The following is a 16,783-nucleotide window of genomic DNA, read 5'->3' as shown; positions in this document are numbered from 1 at the left end:
GTCCAGAGTCATGCTTTATCTGTTTCCATGGATAAAGTCATTTGGATGAAACAGTCTGTTGCAGAGAATCTACAAACTAAAATGTGCTCTTTCATTGTGTGGAGCCATTGAAAAAAAATTTTCAAATATTTTCTGAGGAGTTTAAAGACGACTTCTCAGACGTAATGAAGTAGTGAATTTCCCCTCCCCCCCTCTATTAGAATAGCCTCATTCCTGTTGAGAAACATGTAGATTTGGTATAGAATATGTAGTCTAGTAGGAAATATTTGCCAATACTGGGAGAGCCATGTTTACAACATTGAGCTGAAGAACTTAAATGTCTTAGTACTTTTTAAGGACCAATTGATATGAGCATGAGACATAGTCACACACAATGGCGCGTGCGCGCGTGCGCGGACACACACACACCTCACATCAATGCGTATACAAAAGACACAGCAACCTATTCCTATAATATTTAAGAGGGCCAAGGCAGGAAAGTGACTATACTTCTGACCAGATTTTATGCCACAATGTGAGTTCCAGCCTAAGGTACATTAAAGTGAGACCTGAAATAAAAATTAAAAAGAAATAATGTAGGAGAATAAATGATAATAAATTAATAAAAATTGTTAGATAATAGAGTCTGACTTTTCTGACGACAGAACAGTGAGTTACATAGCTGAAGACATATTATGCTTTAAAACTGAAGCAGCTTCCATGGGTGTTGGAGCAGTTGTCTCACTCAAGAGAAGCACATAAAGGTCACCCATATACTACTCAAGACCACATAAATTCTATAATCTAACTCAGATATTGCTTGCTAGAATTGTGCTTCCTTGACAGGGTAGGGACTGTTGAAGAAAGAGAATGTGGTTCCTCGATTAAGGGGTACAAGACTGAGGTGAGACTCTTGCTTCCACACTGTATCTATTAAATGATGGCTTAGCTATGTGACACACTGTATTTTATTTTCCTTTTGCCTTCTTCTTCTCAGTTTAGCCCAACCATCTAGCCTGGGACTATCACTGTGGAATGCCTCAAGGCATAGTTTTCAATGATCGTTTCTGCTCACTAGTGATAGCCAATGCCTCAACCCTGATGAGGCATAAGTCTGTGCTAAGAAGGTTCAAATATATAGCACCTAGTATGCCTGAAAGTCCTCTCTGCCACATGGTTTATGTCCCCTCCTACAGGTCTCCAAGTGAAGATCTCAGTCCTCTCCAACTTGTAGATTTCAACCATGATCTTAATAACCCATTAGCTATATACAACTCTCTAAGTTGCTCTTATTCCTTTTGTCCACCGTCAACATCATGGTCTCTATAAAGTTCTCTCTTAGATGCCCAATATAGAATTTGTCCACTAAGCTGCAGCTTCACCATTGTCCCAACAGCCTGCTTGATTTGGACCATTGTAAGAACGATCCCCTTCCCAGCCTTTGGCTGGATGAGATATCGCGGTACCATTGAATTCATAAAGTAATTTGAGGGCATTATTCTGCTCCAAGCTCTATAATGATGAGTATGGTTGAGTACATACTTCTATAGAAATATTGGGTAGAATGCATTCTCAATCAATAGTGCAAAATAGAAGTATCAGTAAAGGGATGTCTGGAGGGAACTGGGACCCTCTTAGCTGCCACACAAGCCTGGCCACTGCTTTAAAGGTAATATGTCCAAATCCATACCTTTTCCCCAAAAGGCATGCTTATCTATCAGGGTCAAGGGCTACCATTTTGGGCTCATCTGGTGCCACCCTGCTCTGAACCTCAGACCCTTAAACCACACTCTCCTTTTACCCAGAAGTCTGTAGTTTGCACTATTGTAGCAGTAGACTGCAATGTCTTCCTATGAGTCCCACAGGAAAGGTCATGCCTTAGCAGCTTTTTCAGGTATCCTGGGCTTACTCAGTTTGGTTCCTGTGGTAGTTGATCCTGGAACATAATGCATTTTTGTTTATGAATACAGTCTAGAACCAAATAAATACTGATTTGTGGGTGCAACAATGGCCTTTCACAACCCTTTACCCTCCAGAAAAAAAAAAAGAATGCATGTAAACTCACAGCTCAGGCCTTAGTGCACTTGGAAGCTTCTAATTAATATCATGTACCGAGTACAGGAAGGCATGTGAGAGACCTGACCAGAAAGCTACTCTCCAGTGTGGATTAGAGGCTGTCACACAGCAGGGATGATGGTATCAGCAGCCTTCCACAAAGATGAACTTTCACATGGGCACCCACACAAATAAATGGTCCACCTTTCCAAATATCATACAGTAGGGCTGAATACAGAGGCCTCTGCCTCCCTTGTTCTCACTCAATAAAACATGCCTCTCTCTCTCAGTTGCAGGTGATAACATGTGAGAACTCTCAGGGTTTGATAGATTGATGTGTTGTTGTATGGATACCTGTCTGACAGACTGGACCTCATATGCCTAATAAGAAGGGTTCCTTTGCAGTACAGAGATAATCTGTGTGGACAGATCCATACCTTGGAGAAAGACAAGTTTGCATTTGAGTAATAAGTTGGATTCCTCTAAAAGCATTGCCTCCAGGAAAGACCCAGAGAAGCACCTGTTGAGTGAGAAAGGTTTGTAGAAGATTTTGAATATCTTGAGAAGCATTTGATAATAGTAAGGAAAGACCTACAAGAGAAAACCATTGTGCTGTGGCTCCCCTCTCACTAGGCACCGTGAAACTATACATGATCCTTCTGACCATGGCTCCTGTGTGCAGTTGCCAGTGAAATGGAAGGGACAGTTACTGCAGCCATGCAAGGGACCTTGTTCAGTGACTGCATGAAAAAGCAAAAACAATGTTGAGAGCAGGTTAAAGTGGGCAGTGGTGCATTTTCTTATGACTTTGATGGACACTGTTGGAACCCCACCCTCCCTCTGTTCCTCCCTCCCTCCATCACTTTCTCTGATAGTCTCTTCTTTGTGTTCTTTCTTCTGTCTCCCCACCCCTCTCTCCTTGCTCTATCTCTCCAATTTCCAGCTCATGAGCTTGGATATTTGAGATCTGACTTGGAGTACTGCCTAAAGACATGTTTAAGTACCTGATCCTTAGAAGCTATTTCTCCACACCTATGCAGTAGCTTTCTTACCTTGATCTTCCCATGAATGGATTACCAAGCATGGGCTATGTCTTTCTTTGGCTGTCTCCTAATGCCTAGCAATGTGAGGGAGGCTTCCTGATGCTGGCTGCCCAAGCCTGCATGGTTCTGTGATTGTCTCTCCAAATTCACCTCAGAAAAGCAGGAAGCAGGTCAGCTGAGCAATGCCACTACACCTCAGTGTGACCTCTTTGATCTCACATGGTCATGGAATTTTATATCTGAGTTACATGGAAGTGATCTGTGTTAGCACTGACTTCTATTCTGAATTGGAAGGGACAGTATGACAAAAAACATCCAAGGTTAGTTTTTACAGAAAGGGTAGCATAGACCAGATGGTTTGCTCTTGGATCTCAGCATTTCTGCCTCAGGGAGAAAGGTCAACAGTGCTTGACATAGTTACTAAGGACACTGCGTGCTTTGTCAGCTCCTTCTTGTTGCTATCTGTGGACAGAGATGTGACTCCTAGGGTCCCATCCATAAGTGACAGCAAGACTTTGCCCTCCGGACTTTGCCCTCTGTGGCAGATGTTTCCCATCCCCAGGTCATCTGGTCCCTCTTTTGTTTTACTCACAGTGTTTCACCTTCCCTTCTTTCCTATGGGTAAGGAGACTCCTTTGGGTGACACAGCAGTTTGCAGCAATCAGCCATGCCATGGGGAAGCAGTTCACAGTCACAAGTTGAAAGGACATTGAACCTCAGTTGCAGAATGCAAAAAATGAACATCAGCCAAAAATGAAGACCAAAATAGTATTTACAGGCCAAATGATGAGTGGCTCAAGGAACTTAGAAGGTAAAGGAGATACCATATCAAATTGAGGACCAGTAGACAGCTCTCAGTGCCATATCAGGAAATGCCTGTCCAACAACTAATTTCAGGATTGGTTACTTTCAGGCTTTTGCCTAATATCACATGTTGGATCACAGGAAGGAGCCACCTCAGAGTCAAAGTCATCTGTCAGTATCCTTCCATTCTTATCACAGAGGGAGATTTGCTTATGATCTGTACATGTCATGGAAGAGTTCACACAGGTAACTGAGAGATTCTAGGAGAGCATGCGAGCCAATGATCAGTAAGGCGAGAAGTCAGAGATGGGTGAGCTTCTGGAGGACAACTCCTTGTAAGCTCATAAAATCCTGCCCTGCAAATATATGGGAGCACCATGATGAAGAATGGCTATCATTGTCAACACATTGCAGTAGAGTTGCCTCTGAGAGTTGGGGGAGGGGGAGAGGAACACATGAGAGTCAATGTGATTTGCCTTGTGATGATACCTTCCTCATGAGCTGTCAGATGAGAGAATACTGCAGTTGTGCCAGAGATGCTGTTGATGTACACTGCCCTGAGCTAGCTACATGTATCTTCTCATGTAACCCTCAGAAGAAGCCTGGGAGGTGGCCCCACGTTAAAGGTGAGGGACAGACAAAGTGAGATGAATAATCATGAGCTTTCTTTCTTCTCTTCTCACCTCTTGTTACAGTCTGGATTTTCCTGCCTGTACACATCCCTCCTCGCTCTCGCCTAGTTATTCCACAAGCCTCCACTTTCACTTTTCTTCCTGGAACCAGGGCTCAGTGTGGCCCCCCAGCTCAGATTAGACCCCCATGGATCCACTGCAGAAATGGGATCCAATGTCAATTTCTGTGCCCTCCCGCATAGCCACTGTGACGAGCTCCCAAGAGGCCTCAACAGCCCCTCAGCCTTCCTCTTCAGAAAAGCTAAGCATGGGCCTCAGCATCCTCAGTATCAACCCCAGCCCCAGTTCCAGTGTCCCTGCTCCTCTGTCAGAGCGGCTGTTCCAGCAGCAGGCCCGGGAGAAGGCGGCTCTGTGGCAGCAGTACTGGGAGAAGCAGGGCTTTCCTCAGAGGAAGAAAGTCTTCCTGAGGCACTCGAGACGCTGGCACCGGGATCACATGGCCCCTTACCTGCTTGAAAGAGATGTCAGAGGCTTTCCCTCAGGCAACAAAGCTCAGAATCAGCTTCAATGCCAGAGCCACGTGCAGAATGTTGCTGTGATGAGTGGGCCGAGGAACGCAGCCCCCAACCCTCCCTCCTGGGAAATGTTGGTGCAGGGCCTCAATGGCCTCACCCTCAGCCTGGGAGCCAACAGAGGATGTGGACATAAACTGGCCACCAGCTGCAGGGGTCATTGGTTTTGAGTGAGAGTATGCAGATTGGTTACTTTGTTTCCTCATGTTGGTGTTGTCTGTGAACAATCCATGACTTCTGGCCACAGATGCTATTTCTTTTGTGTAGATGACCTTGATACTTGTGTGCAGGGCACTTTGATAAAAGTGTTAAAATGGGTATTCCTCGGTGTCTGAGATCTGATGGGTGGATAATTTCTGAAGATTGGAGAACAACACACACACACAAACACACACACACACACATTAGAGAAGAGAGCAAATAGTGACATTTAGAACACCATGCATTCTCTCAGGTTGTAATGCAAAGTTAAATGAGCTTAACAAAAACAAAACAAAAGAGAGAGCTCATATATGTATGTATCAATGTATCTATGTATCTATGAAACTAGGTAAATATTTATCTACTTATCTATGCATCTATGTATATATGTATGAATGTATCTATGTATGCATGTATACATTGTTCAAGTATAAATATATATTGTATGTATATATAGTGTATGCATGTATATATATATGTATATATGTATATATGCATGTATGTGTATGTGTAGGTATATATATGTTTACATGTGTTTATGTATATGTGTATGTAAATATGTATATATGTATACATGTATATATGTGTGTATATGTATATATGTATGTATTTATATATGTATGTGTGTGTGCATGTATGTATGTGTATATGCATATATGCATATATGCATATATATGTCTATATGTATAAATGCATATATATCTATATGTATAAATGCATATATGCTTATATGTATAAAATATGTGTGTGCATATATGTATAAATGTGTGTATATATGTATATATGTATATGTATATGTATATATATATGTATACATGTATATAAGTATATATGTATATATGAATATATGTATATATGTATATGTGTATATGTGTACATGCATATATGCATATATATGCACATATATATGTATACATGATCAATTGTGAATAACATCATGGATATACATGACCAAGTAAGAATCACAAGACAGGTATACAAAAATAATTGTGAATATCAACATTGGAATACATGACCAAGTGACAATATCAAACAGTGGATCAAGAGTCAATATCAATAAGAGGACACATGACCAAGTGTAAATATCAACAGTTATACTTGACCATGACCTAGTTAGAATAGCAACACTGGAATACATGACCAAGTGCAAATATTAACACTGGGATAAATGACCAAGTGCAAATATTAACACTGGAATAAAATACCAAGAGTGAATATCAACCTGGGGACACAAAACCGAGTGAGAATATCAACACGGAGATTGCAGACCATGTGTAAATATCTACATGGGTTTACATGATCAAATGAGAATATCAACATGGTGATCCATGACCAAGTTTAAATATCAACATGGGGACACATGATCAAATGAAAATATTAAGTGTGGGATACATGACAAAATGCTAATATCAACACCACATTCCATGAACAGGGATCAATATCAAAATAGGGACCATGAACAAGTGAGTATAGTAACACAGAGAAACATGATAAAGTGGGAATATTAACACAGCGATACCTGACCAAGTGTGAATATTAACACAGAGATACATGACCAACTGTGAATATCAGCATGAGGATACTTGACCAAGTGAGCATATCAAAAATGTGGAAACATGAACCAATGAGAATAGCAACACTGCGATACTTGAGCACATGTGAATATCAACACTGAGATACCTGTCCAAGTCTGAATATCAACATGGGGATATATGTCCAAGTGAGTAGAATATCATGGGTATACATGACCAAGTGTGATTATTAACATGGGGATACATGACTAAGTGAGAATAGCAAGACAGGTATGCATGACCAATTATAAATATCAACAAAAGGACACATGATGAAGTGACAGCATCAAATGCGGATCCATAATCAAGTGGAAATTTCAACACAGAGACACATGACAAAGTGAGACCATTATCAACATTGTCATTGATGAACAAGTGTGAATATCAACATGATGATATATGACCTTGTATAATTATCAAACTGGGGACACATGACCAAGTGTGAATACCAACACAGTGATACATGGACAAGTGTGAATATAAACATCAGTATACATGATGAAGTGAGAGTAGCAAGACAAGAATACATGATCATGTGTGAATATAAACACAGGGATACATGACAACATTAGAATGGCAACACAGATATATATGACCAAGTGTGAATATTAACTCGGGTTTCCTTGAAAAAGTGTCAGTATCAACATTGGGATACATGACCAAGTGAGAATAGTATGATACATGACCAAATGTGAATATCCACATAGTAATACATGTTCAAGTGTGAATAGCAACACGGAGATACATGACCAAGGTAGAATAGCAACACAGTTATACATGACCAAGCACGAATAGCACAATGGAGATACATAACCAAGTGTGAATATCACAATTTGGACACATGACCAAGTGAGAATATCATCCAACCACTGGAACACATGACCAAGAGTTAATATTAACTTGTGGACAAATGACCAAGTGAGAATAGCAACACATGTATACATGATATAGTGCAAATAGCAACATTAGGATCCATGACCAACTGTAAATATCAACACAGAATCATATTACCAAGTGAGAATATCAAAATGGTGATACAAGACCAAGTGTGTGTTGGTACACAGTGATACATGGCCAATGAGAATATCAAAATGTAGACACATGGAAAAGGGAGAATGGCAAGAGGGTAATACAAGACCGAATGTGAATAGCAACACAGTGTGGTACATGACCAATTGTGAATAACAACATGGGGAAGTGCCTCCATGAGACCTAGCTGCGGGGCATTTTCTTGGTTGGTCATCAGTGGGGGAGGGCCCATTGTGGGTGGTGCCATTGCCAGGCTGGTAGACTTGAGTTGTATAAGAGCAAGATGAGAAAGCCAGGAGAAGCAAACCAGTAAGTAGCACCCTTCCATGGCCTCTGCATCAGCTCCTGCTTCCTGACCTGCTTGAGTTCCAGTCCTGACTTCCTTTGGTGATGAACAGCAGTGTGGAAGTATAAACTGAATAAACTCTTTCTGCCCCAACTTGATACTTGGTTATGATTGTTCAGGAATAGAAACCCAGACTAAGACACATGACCAAGTATGGATACTCCCATAGGGATAAATGATCAAGTGTGACTATCAAAACTGAGGTATATGACCAAAGATGAATATTAACCTGGAGACATATAACCAAGTGAGAATATCAATATGGCTATATATGAGAAATTGTAAATATCAACATGGGGACACATGACCACATAAGAATATCAAAACAGAGATATATGACCAAGTGTGAATATGAAAATAGGGATAAATGACCAAGTGAGAATAGCAACACAGGTATACATGACCAAGTGTGAAAATCATCATGGGGATCCATGTACAAGTCTAAATATGGCACTCATGACCAAGTAAGAATAGTAAAATGGTAATGCATGATTAAGTGTGAATAACAACACATGACCAAGTATGAATACCAATACTGGGATGGGATACATGAACAAGTACAGATATCAGCATGGGGATATATGAACATGTGTGATTATCAACACTGTGATACATAGCCAAATGTGATTATCAATATGGGAAAACATAACCAAGTGATAATATCAACACTGGGATGTATGACCACATTCAAATATCAACGCAGGGACACATAGGACCAAGTGTGAATATGAAAATAGGGATAAATAATCAAGTGAGAATAGCAACAAAGGGATATATGACTAAGTGTGAATATCAACACTGCTCTACATGATCAAGTATCAATATTAACATGGGGATATATGACCGTATTTCACAGACAACACTGAGATAAATGACCAAGTGTAAATATCGACATGGGAACACATAGTAAAATGAGAATTTCAACACAATAATCCATGACCAAGTGTAAATATCAACATGAGGACACAAGACAAAGTCTGAATACCAAAATGGAGAGACATGACACAGTGAAAAAGCAATACTGCAATGTGCGACCAAATGTGAATATAAATATGGGGCTCTATGGCCAAGAGCAAATATCACCACGGAGATACATGACCAAGTGTGAATATCAAAATTGGGTCACATGATCAAGTTAGAATAGCAAAATGGCAATACAGGACCAAGTGTGAATATCAAAACATTGATACATGACCAAGTGAGAATATCAACATGGGGACACATGACTCAGTGAAAGAGCAACACTGCAATGTATGACCAAATGTAAATATTTATATAGCAATACATGACCAAGTGTGAATATTAGCATAGGGATAAATGACCAAATGTGAGTATTAACACAGGTATACATGACCATTTGAGGAAAGTAACACTGTGATGTGTGACCAAATATAAATATCAAAACAGTGATACATGACCAAGTGTGAATATCAACATGAGGATATATGGCAAAGTATGAATATCAAACACCGGGATACTTAACTAAATTTCAATACCAACATGCAGATAAATGACCAAGTGTGAGTATTAACACTGGGATACATGACAAAATGTGACTCACAACACAGGTGTAATTGAACAAGTGTAAATATCAACATGGAAATACATGACAAAGTGAGAAAATCAAATAGAGGGAGACTTGATCAAGTGTCAATATCAACATGGGAACATATGATCAAGTGATAAAAGCAACACTATGATAGGTGATCAAATGTTAGTATCAATACAGTGATACATGATCAGTTTGAATAACAAAATTTGGACACATGATTGAGAATATCAAGCACAGGACACATGAACAAGAGTTAATATCAACTTGGGGACACATGGCAAAGTGTGTATAGCAACACAGATATACATGACCAAGTGAGAATAGCAACACAGGGATCCATGAACAAGTATAACTATCAACACAGGGATACATGATCAAGTGAGAATATTAACAGCAGAAAACATGACCCATTGTGAATATCAACATGGTGATACAATAACAAGTGTGAATATCAATAGTGAAATACATGACCAAGTGTGAATGTCAACATAGTGACATATGACCACTTGAGAGTAGCAACATGTGGATAAATGACCAAGTGAGAATATCATCATGAGTATACATGACCAAGTGTGAGTATCAACATGGGGGTACATTACCAAGTGTGGATATCAACATGGGGACACATGACTAAGGGAGAATATCAAAAAGGGATCCATGGCCAAGTGTAAATACCAACATAGCTATACATGACCATGTGTGAACATCTACATGGTGATACTTCACCAAGTGAGAACAAAAACACTAGGGTACATGGCCAAGTGAGAATATCAATACAAGGACACACGACCAAGTGTGAATATCAATATGAATATATATGACCTATTGAAAATAGAAACACAGGTACACATCACCAAGTAAGAATAGCAACACAGGGATACATGACCAAGTGTGAATATTCATAGCAATATTTCCAAGAGTGAATATCAAAATTTTGTCACATGGCCAAGTGAGAATATAAAACATGGAGACACATGACCAAGAGTCAATTTTAATTTAGAACCACATGACCCAGTGAGAATAGCAACACTGGGATCCATGACCAAGTGTAAGTACTAACACAGGGACATATGACCAAGTGAGAATATCAATAGGTTATACAAGAACAAGTGTGAATATCAACACAGTGATACACTTGGTCCTAAGTGTGATTATCAAAATAGGAACACATGATCAAGTGAGAATATCAACAGGTTATACAAGAACAAGTGTGAATATCAACACAGTGATACAGAACCAAGTGTGATTATCAAAATAGGAACACATGACCAAGTGAGAATAGCAACACAGGTATATCTAACCAAGCGAGAAGAGCAACATGGGGATCCATAACCAAGTGTAAATATGAAACAGGGGCATATTTTCAAGTGAGAATATCAACAGCAGGATACATGTACAAATGTGAATATCAGCATAATACACAACCAAATGTGAATATCAACAGTGGGATACATGACCAAGTGTGGATATCAACATGGGAATACATGACTAAGAGTCAATATCAACAAGGGGATACATGACCAAGTGTCCATATCAAAATGGAGATGCATGACCAAGTGAGAAGAGCAACACGGGGATATACCAAATGTTCATACTTGACCATGTGAGGATAGCAACATGAGATATATGACCAAGTGTGACTATCAGCACTGAGAAACATGGCCAAATGTGTATATCAACATGGGAATATATCATCCAAGTGAGAAAATCAAAACAGGGATCCATTAGCAAGTATAAATATCAACATGGCCACCTATTACCAAGTGAGAATATCAAAGCAGGGATGCATGAATATCAACACAGTGATACATGCCCAAATGAGAATGTAAAAATGTTGACACATGAACAAATGAGAATAGCAAAACAGCAATATATGACCAAGTGTGAATATCAACATGGGGACCCATAACTAAGTGACAGTTTCAACATGATGATCTTGAAGAATTGGGAATATACAGATGGGGACACATGACCAAGTGAGACTAGCAGCACAGCAACGCATGAAGAAGTTTAGTACCATTTCAGTGATACATGAATAGGTGTGAATATCAATATGGGGATACATGACCAAGTGTTGATATCAACATGGGAATATATGGCCCAATGTGCCTATTTAAATGTATATACATGCCCAAATGAGGAAATCAATATGAGGATACTTAGCCAAATAAGAATAACAAGGAGATCGATGAACAAGTGTAAATTTTAACACAGCTAAACATGACCAAGTGAGAATAGAATCACAGGTATGCACAACCAAGTCAGAATAGCAACAGGGGATCCATAACCAAGTGTAAATACCAACACAGGGGCACATTTTCAATTGAGAATATTAACAGCAGGACACGTGTCCAAGTGAGAATATCAACACAGTAATACATAACCAAGTCTGAATATCAACAGTGGTATACATAACCAAGTGTGAATATAAAGAGGGTGATACATGACCAAGTGTGACTTTCAACACTGAGATATATGACCAAATGTGAATATCAACTTGGGAAACTTAACCAATTGAGAAAATCAATATGAAGATCCATGACCAAGTGTAAATATCAACAAGTCAGACATTACCAAGTAAGAATATCAAAATGGGGATGCATGATCACATGTGAATAACAACATAGCAATACAGTATCAAGTGAAAATAAAAAGTGGACCCATGACCAAGTGATAATAGCAACACAGTGATACATGAACTAATGTGAATATTGACAAAGTGATATATGACCAGGCGAGAGTAGTAACTTGGCGATACATAAACAAGTGAGAAAAACATCGTGGGGACACATTTCCAAGTGTGACTATCAACATGGATATTTGTGACCAAGATTCAATAACATCATGGAAGACATGGCCAAGTGACAAGAGCAACACTGAGATACATGACCAAATGTGAATATCAACACAGTGATAAATGAAGAAGTTTGAATAAAAACATGGAAATGCATGAGCAAGTGTGAATATCAACAAGAGGATACATGACAAAGTGAAGAATAGCAACAGAGGTACACATGACCAAGTGAGAATAGCAACACAGAGATTCCTTACAAAGTGGGAATATCAACAGGGTGATACATGATCAAGTGTAAATACCAACATGGGGCCATATGAGCAAGAAAGAATACCAATATGGCAATACATGACTGAGTGCAAACATCAACACTGGGATATGACCAATTGTGAATACCAATCTGCATATACCCGGACCAATAGTGAACAGCAACACAGGTATTCATGACCATGTGGGAATACCAACACTGGGATACATAGCAACATGTGAATAGCAACATGGGGACACATAAGGAAGTGAGAATATCAACACAGGGATCCATGACCAGCTATAAATTGTAACACATGGACACATGTCCAAGTGAGAATAGCAGCAGTGGGATCCATGACCAAGAGTAAATAACAACAAAGGGACATATGACCAAGTGTGAATACCAACAGGGGATATATGATCATATGTGAATAACTACAAGGAGAAACATTATCAAGTGTGACTATCAACATGGAGACCCATGACTAAGTGTGAATATCAGAATGGGGACACATACCAAGTGAGAATAATAACATGGTTATACATGATTAAGTGTGAATATCAAAAGTGGGATACATGACGAAGTGTGGATATCAACTTGGAGACTTACAACCAAGTGTGACTATCAACACTGAGATAACTTACTAAATGTGAGTATCAACATGGGGACAAATAACTAAGTGAGAATATCAACAAGGGTATCTATGAGCAAGTGTAAATATCAACACATGGACCACGTGAGAATATCAGCAGAAGGTTATATGACCAAGTAACAATACTAATACCAGTATACATGACCAATAGTGAACAGCAACACAGGTATACATGACCATGTGGGAATACCAACACTGGGATAGTTGACCAGGCATGAATAGGAACACGAGGCCACATAATCAACTGAGAAAATCAACACAGGGATGCATGATCAAGTGTAAATATCAACATGGGAACACGAGACAAAGTGAGAATAGCAACACTGGTATCCATGATCAAGAGTAAATATCAACAAGGGGACTGTATTAATCAGGGTTCTCTAGAGTCACAGAATGTATGGGCAGTCTCTATATAGTTAGGGAATTTGTCCATGACTTACAGTCTGTAGTCCAACTCCCCAACAATGGTCAGCAGCAGCTGTGGATGGAAGTCCAAGGATCTAGTAGTTGCTCAGTCCCATGAGGCAAGCAGGCAAGGAAGAGTGAGTCTTCTATCTTCCAATGTTCTTAGGTAGGTCTCCAACAGAGGATGTGGCCCAGATTAAAGGCGTGTGCCACGGAGCCTCTAAGCCTAGATGCCAGATGACCTTTAACTCAGAGATCACCTTGTACCTCCCAGCCTCCAGATTAGGATCACAGGTGAGCCTTCCAATTCTGGATTGTAGTTCATTCTAGATATAGTCAAGTTGACAACTAGGAATAGCCACTACAGGAACACATGAACAAGTGTGAATATTAACATAGCAATACATATCCAAGTGAGAAAAGCAATGCAGGTAGGTATTCATGACCAAATATTAATATCAACATTGTGGTACATGAACAATTATGGATATCAACATATGGATATATGACCACGTGTGAATATTAACACAGAGATACATGACCAAATGTAAATATTAACATGGAAACACATGATCAACTGAGATTATCAAAAGGAGGATACATGACCAAGTGTGAATAGCATCAGGGGATATATGACCAAGTGTGCATATCAGCACAGCAATACATGACCAAGTGTGAATATCAAAATAGGGACATATGACCAAGGGAAAATAGAACCACAATACTTGACAAAGTGTGAATATCAACATTGGGATAGATGACCAACTGAAATTTGCAACACAGATATACTTGACCAAGTGTGAATATTGGCATGAACATACATGACTAAGTGAGAACATCAAACAGGGACATGACCAAGAGTCAAAATCCACTTGGGGACATATGACCAAGTGTGTATAGCAACACAGGTGTACATGACTGAGTGAGAATAGCAGCATGGGGATCCATGACCAAGTTTAAATATCATCAAAGGGACATATTATCAAGTGAGAATATTAATAGCAGGATTCATGACTAAGGGTGAATATCAACATGGTGATACATGAGCAAGTTTGAATATCAAAGTTTGATACATGTCCAAGTAAGGATCTCAAGAGTGGGACACATGACCAGGTGTGGATATTAACTTGGGGACTTATGATCAAGTCTGAGTATCAAAATGAGATACATGACCAAATGTGAGCATTAACATGGAGACACATAACCATGTGAGAATCTCATCACTGGTATCCATGAGCAAGTGTAAATATCAACACAGGGACACATGACTAAGTGAGAATATCAACAGAATTATACATGGCCAAGTGAGAATGTAATCATGGTGATACATGACTAAGTGTGAATATCAAAATGGGTAACTGTGACCAAGTGAAAATAGAAATATGGGGCTCCGTGACCAAGTATAAATATAAATTACAGGGCACATGATCAACTGAGAATACCTACACTGGTAGACATGACTAAGAGTGAATATCAAAATAGGGATACATGACAAAGTGAAAAAAGTAACACAGGTATACATGACCAAATATGAATATCAACACTGTGATACATGAACAAATGTGGATATCAACATGTGGATATATAATCAAGTGTTACTATCAACACATAGATACATATCCAAATATGATTATCAATATTGAGACACATAACTAAGTGAGAATAGCAATATGGGTATACATGACGAAGAGTGAATATCAACATGGTATTACAAGAGCAAGTGTGAATATCAACACAGGGATATTGACCAAGTGTGAATATCAACATGGGGATACATGACCAAGTCAGAATATCAACACGGGTATCCATGACCAAGTGTGAGCCTCAACACAGGGACACATGACCAATTGGGATTAGGAACATGGGGATAGAGGACCAAATGTAAATATCAACATGAAGATACATAGCCAAGTGTGAATATGTACACAGGGATACAAGACCAAATGTGAATATCAACACAGTAATACATGACCAAGGGTGAATATCAATATGGGGATTCATGACTAAGTGAAACTAGCAACACAGTTATACAAGACCAAGTGTCAATATCAACAGTGGAATACATAATCACGTGTGGATGTCAATATATAAATACATGACCAAGAGTGATGATCAATACTGAGATACATGAGGAAGTGTGAATATCAATGTAATTACATATAACCAATTGAGAATATCAAATAGGGATCCATGATAAAGTGTGAATATCAACACAAGGGCACATATCCAAGTGAGAAGAGGAACAAGGGGATACATAACCTATTGTGAATATCTACACAAGAATATTCACAACAACAAGTGCAACTACCAACATATCAACACTGGGATACATGACTAAGTGTGAATTTCAATACAGGTATTTATTAAGAAGGGCAAACATCAACATGGGGATAGACGACCATGTAAGAATAATAACAATACATAACCAAGTGTGAATATCAGCATGGGGATAAATGACCATGTGAAAATAGTACATGATCAAGTGTGAATATCATCACAACAATAAATGACCAAGTGGGAAAATCAACATGCTGATACATGAAAAAAAATGGGAATATCAAAATGTGAACAGCTGGGCAGTGGTGGCACACGCCTTTAATCCCAGCACTTGGGAGGCAGAAGCAGGCAGATTTCTGAGTTCAAGGCAAGCCTGGTCTACAGAGTGAGTTCCAGGACAGCCAGGGCTACACAGAGAAACCCTGTCTCGAAAAAAAAAAATGTGGACACATGACCAAGTGTGACTATCAAAAGTGGGATACATGAACAAATGTGAATATCAACATGGGGAATGCTAACCACATTATAAAACCTGACCTAGTGTAAATATCAACATGTCCGCACATTACCAAGTGAAAATATTAATACACTGATACATGACCAAATGTGAATATGAACACA

General features: G+C 39.2%; 1 protein-coding gene across 1 annotated transcript; it reads left to right on the top strand.

Moving 5' to 3' along the window:
• The first annotated feature begins 4,501 nt into the window (after positions 1–4,501).
• LOC127675565 (protein FAM156A/FAM156B-like) lies at positions 4,502–5,255 on the top strand. Its single transcript, XM_052171629.1, has one exon. The coding sequence runs from the start codon at positions 4,701–4,703 to the stop codon at positions 5,253–5,255; it is 555 nt and encodes a 184-aa protein (XP_052027589.1). The 5' UTR covers positions 4,502–4,700.
• Positions 5,256–16,783: the final 11,528 nt, after the last annotated feature.

This window comes from Apodemus sylvaticus, chromosome X, assembly GCF_947179515.1.
Source record: "Apodemus sylvaticus chromosome X, mApoSyl1.1, whole genome shotgun sequence".
Taxonomy (NCBI): domain Eukaryota; kingdom Metazoa; phylum Chordata; class Mammalia; order Rodentia; family Muridae; genus Apodemus; species Apodemus sylvaticus.
Note: the sequence above shows the minus strand (reverse complement) of the source record. Positions and strands in the feature narration are given on the sequence as shown.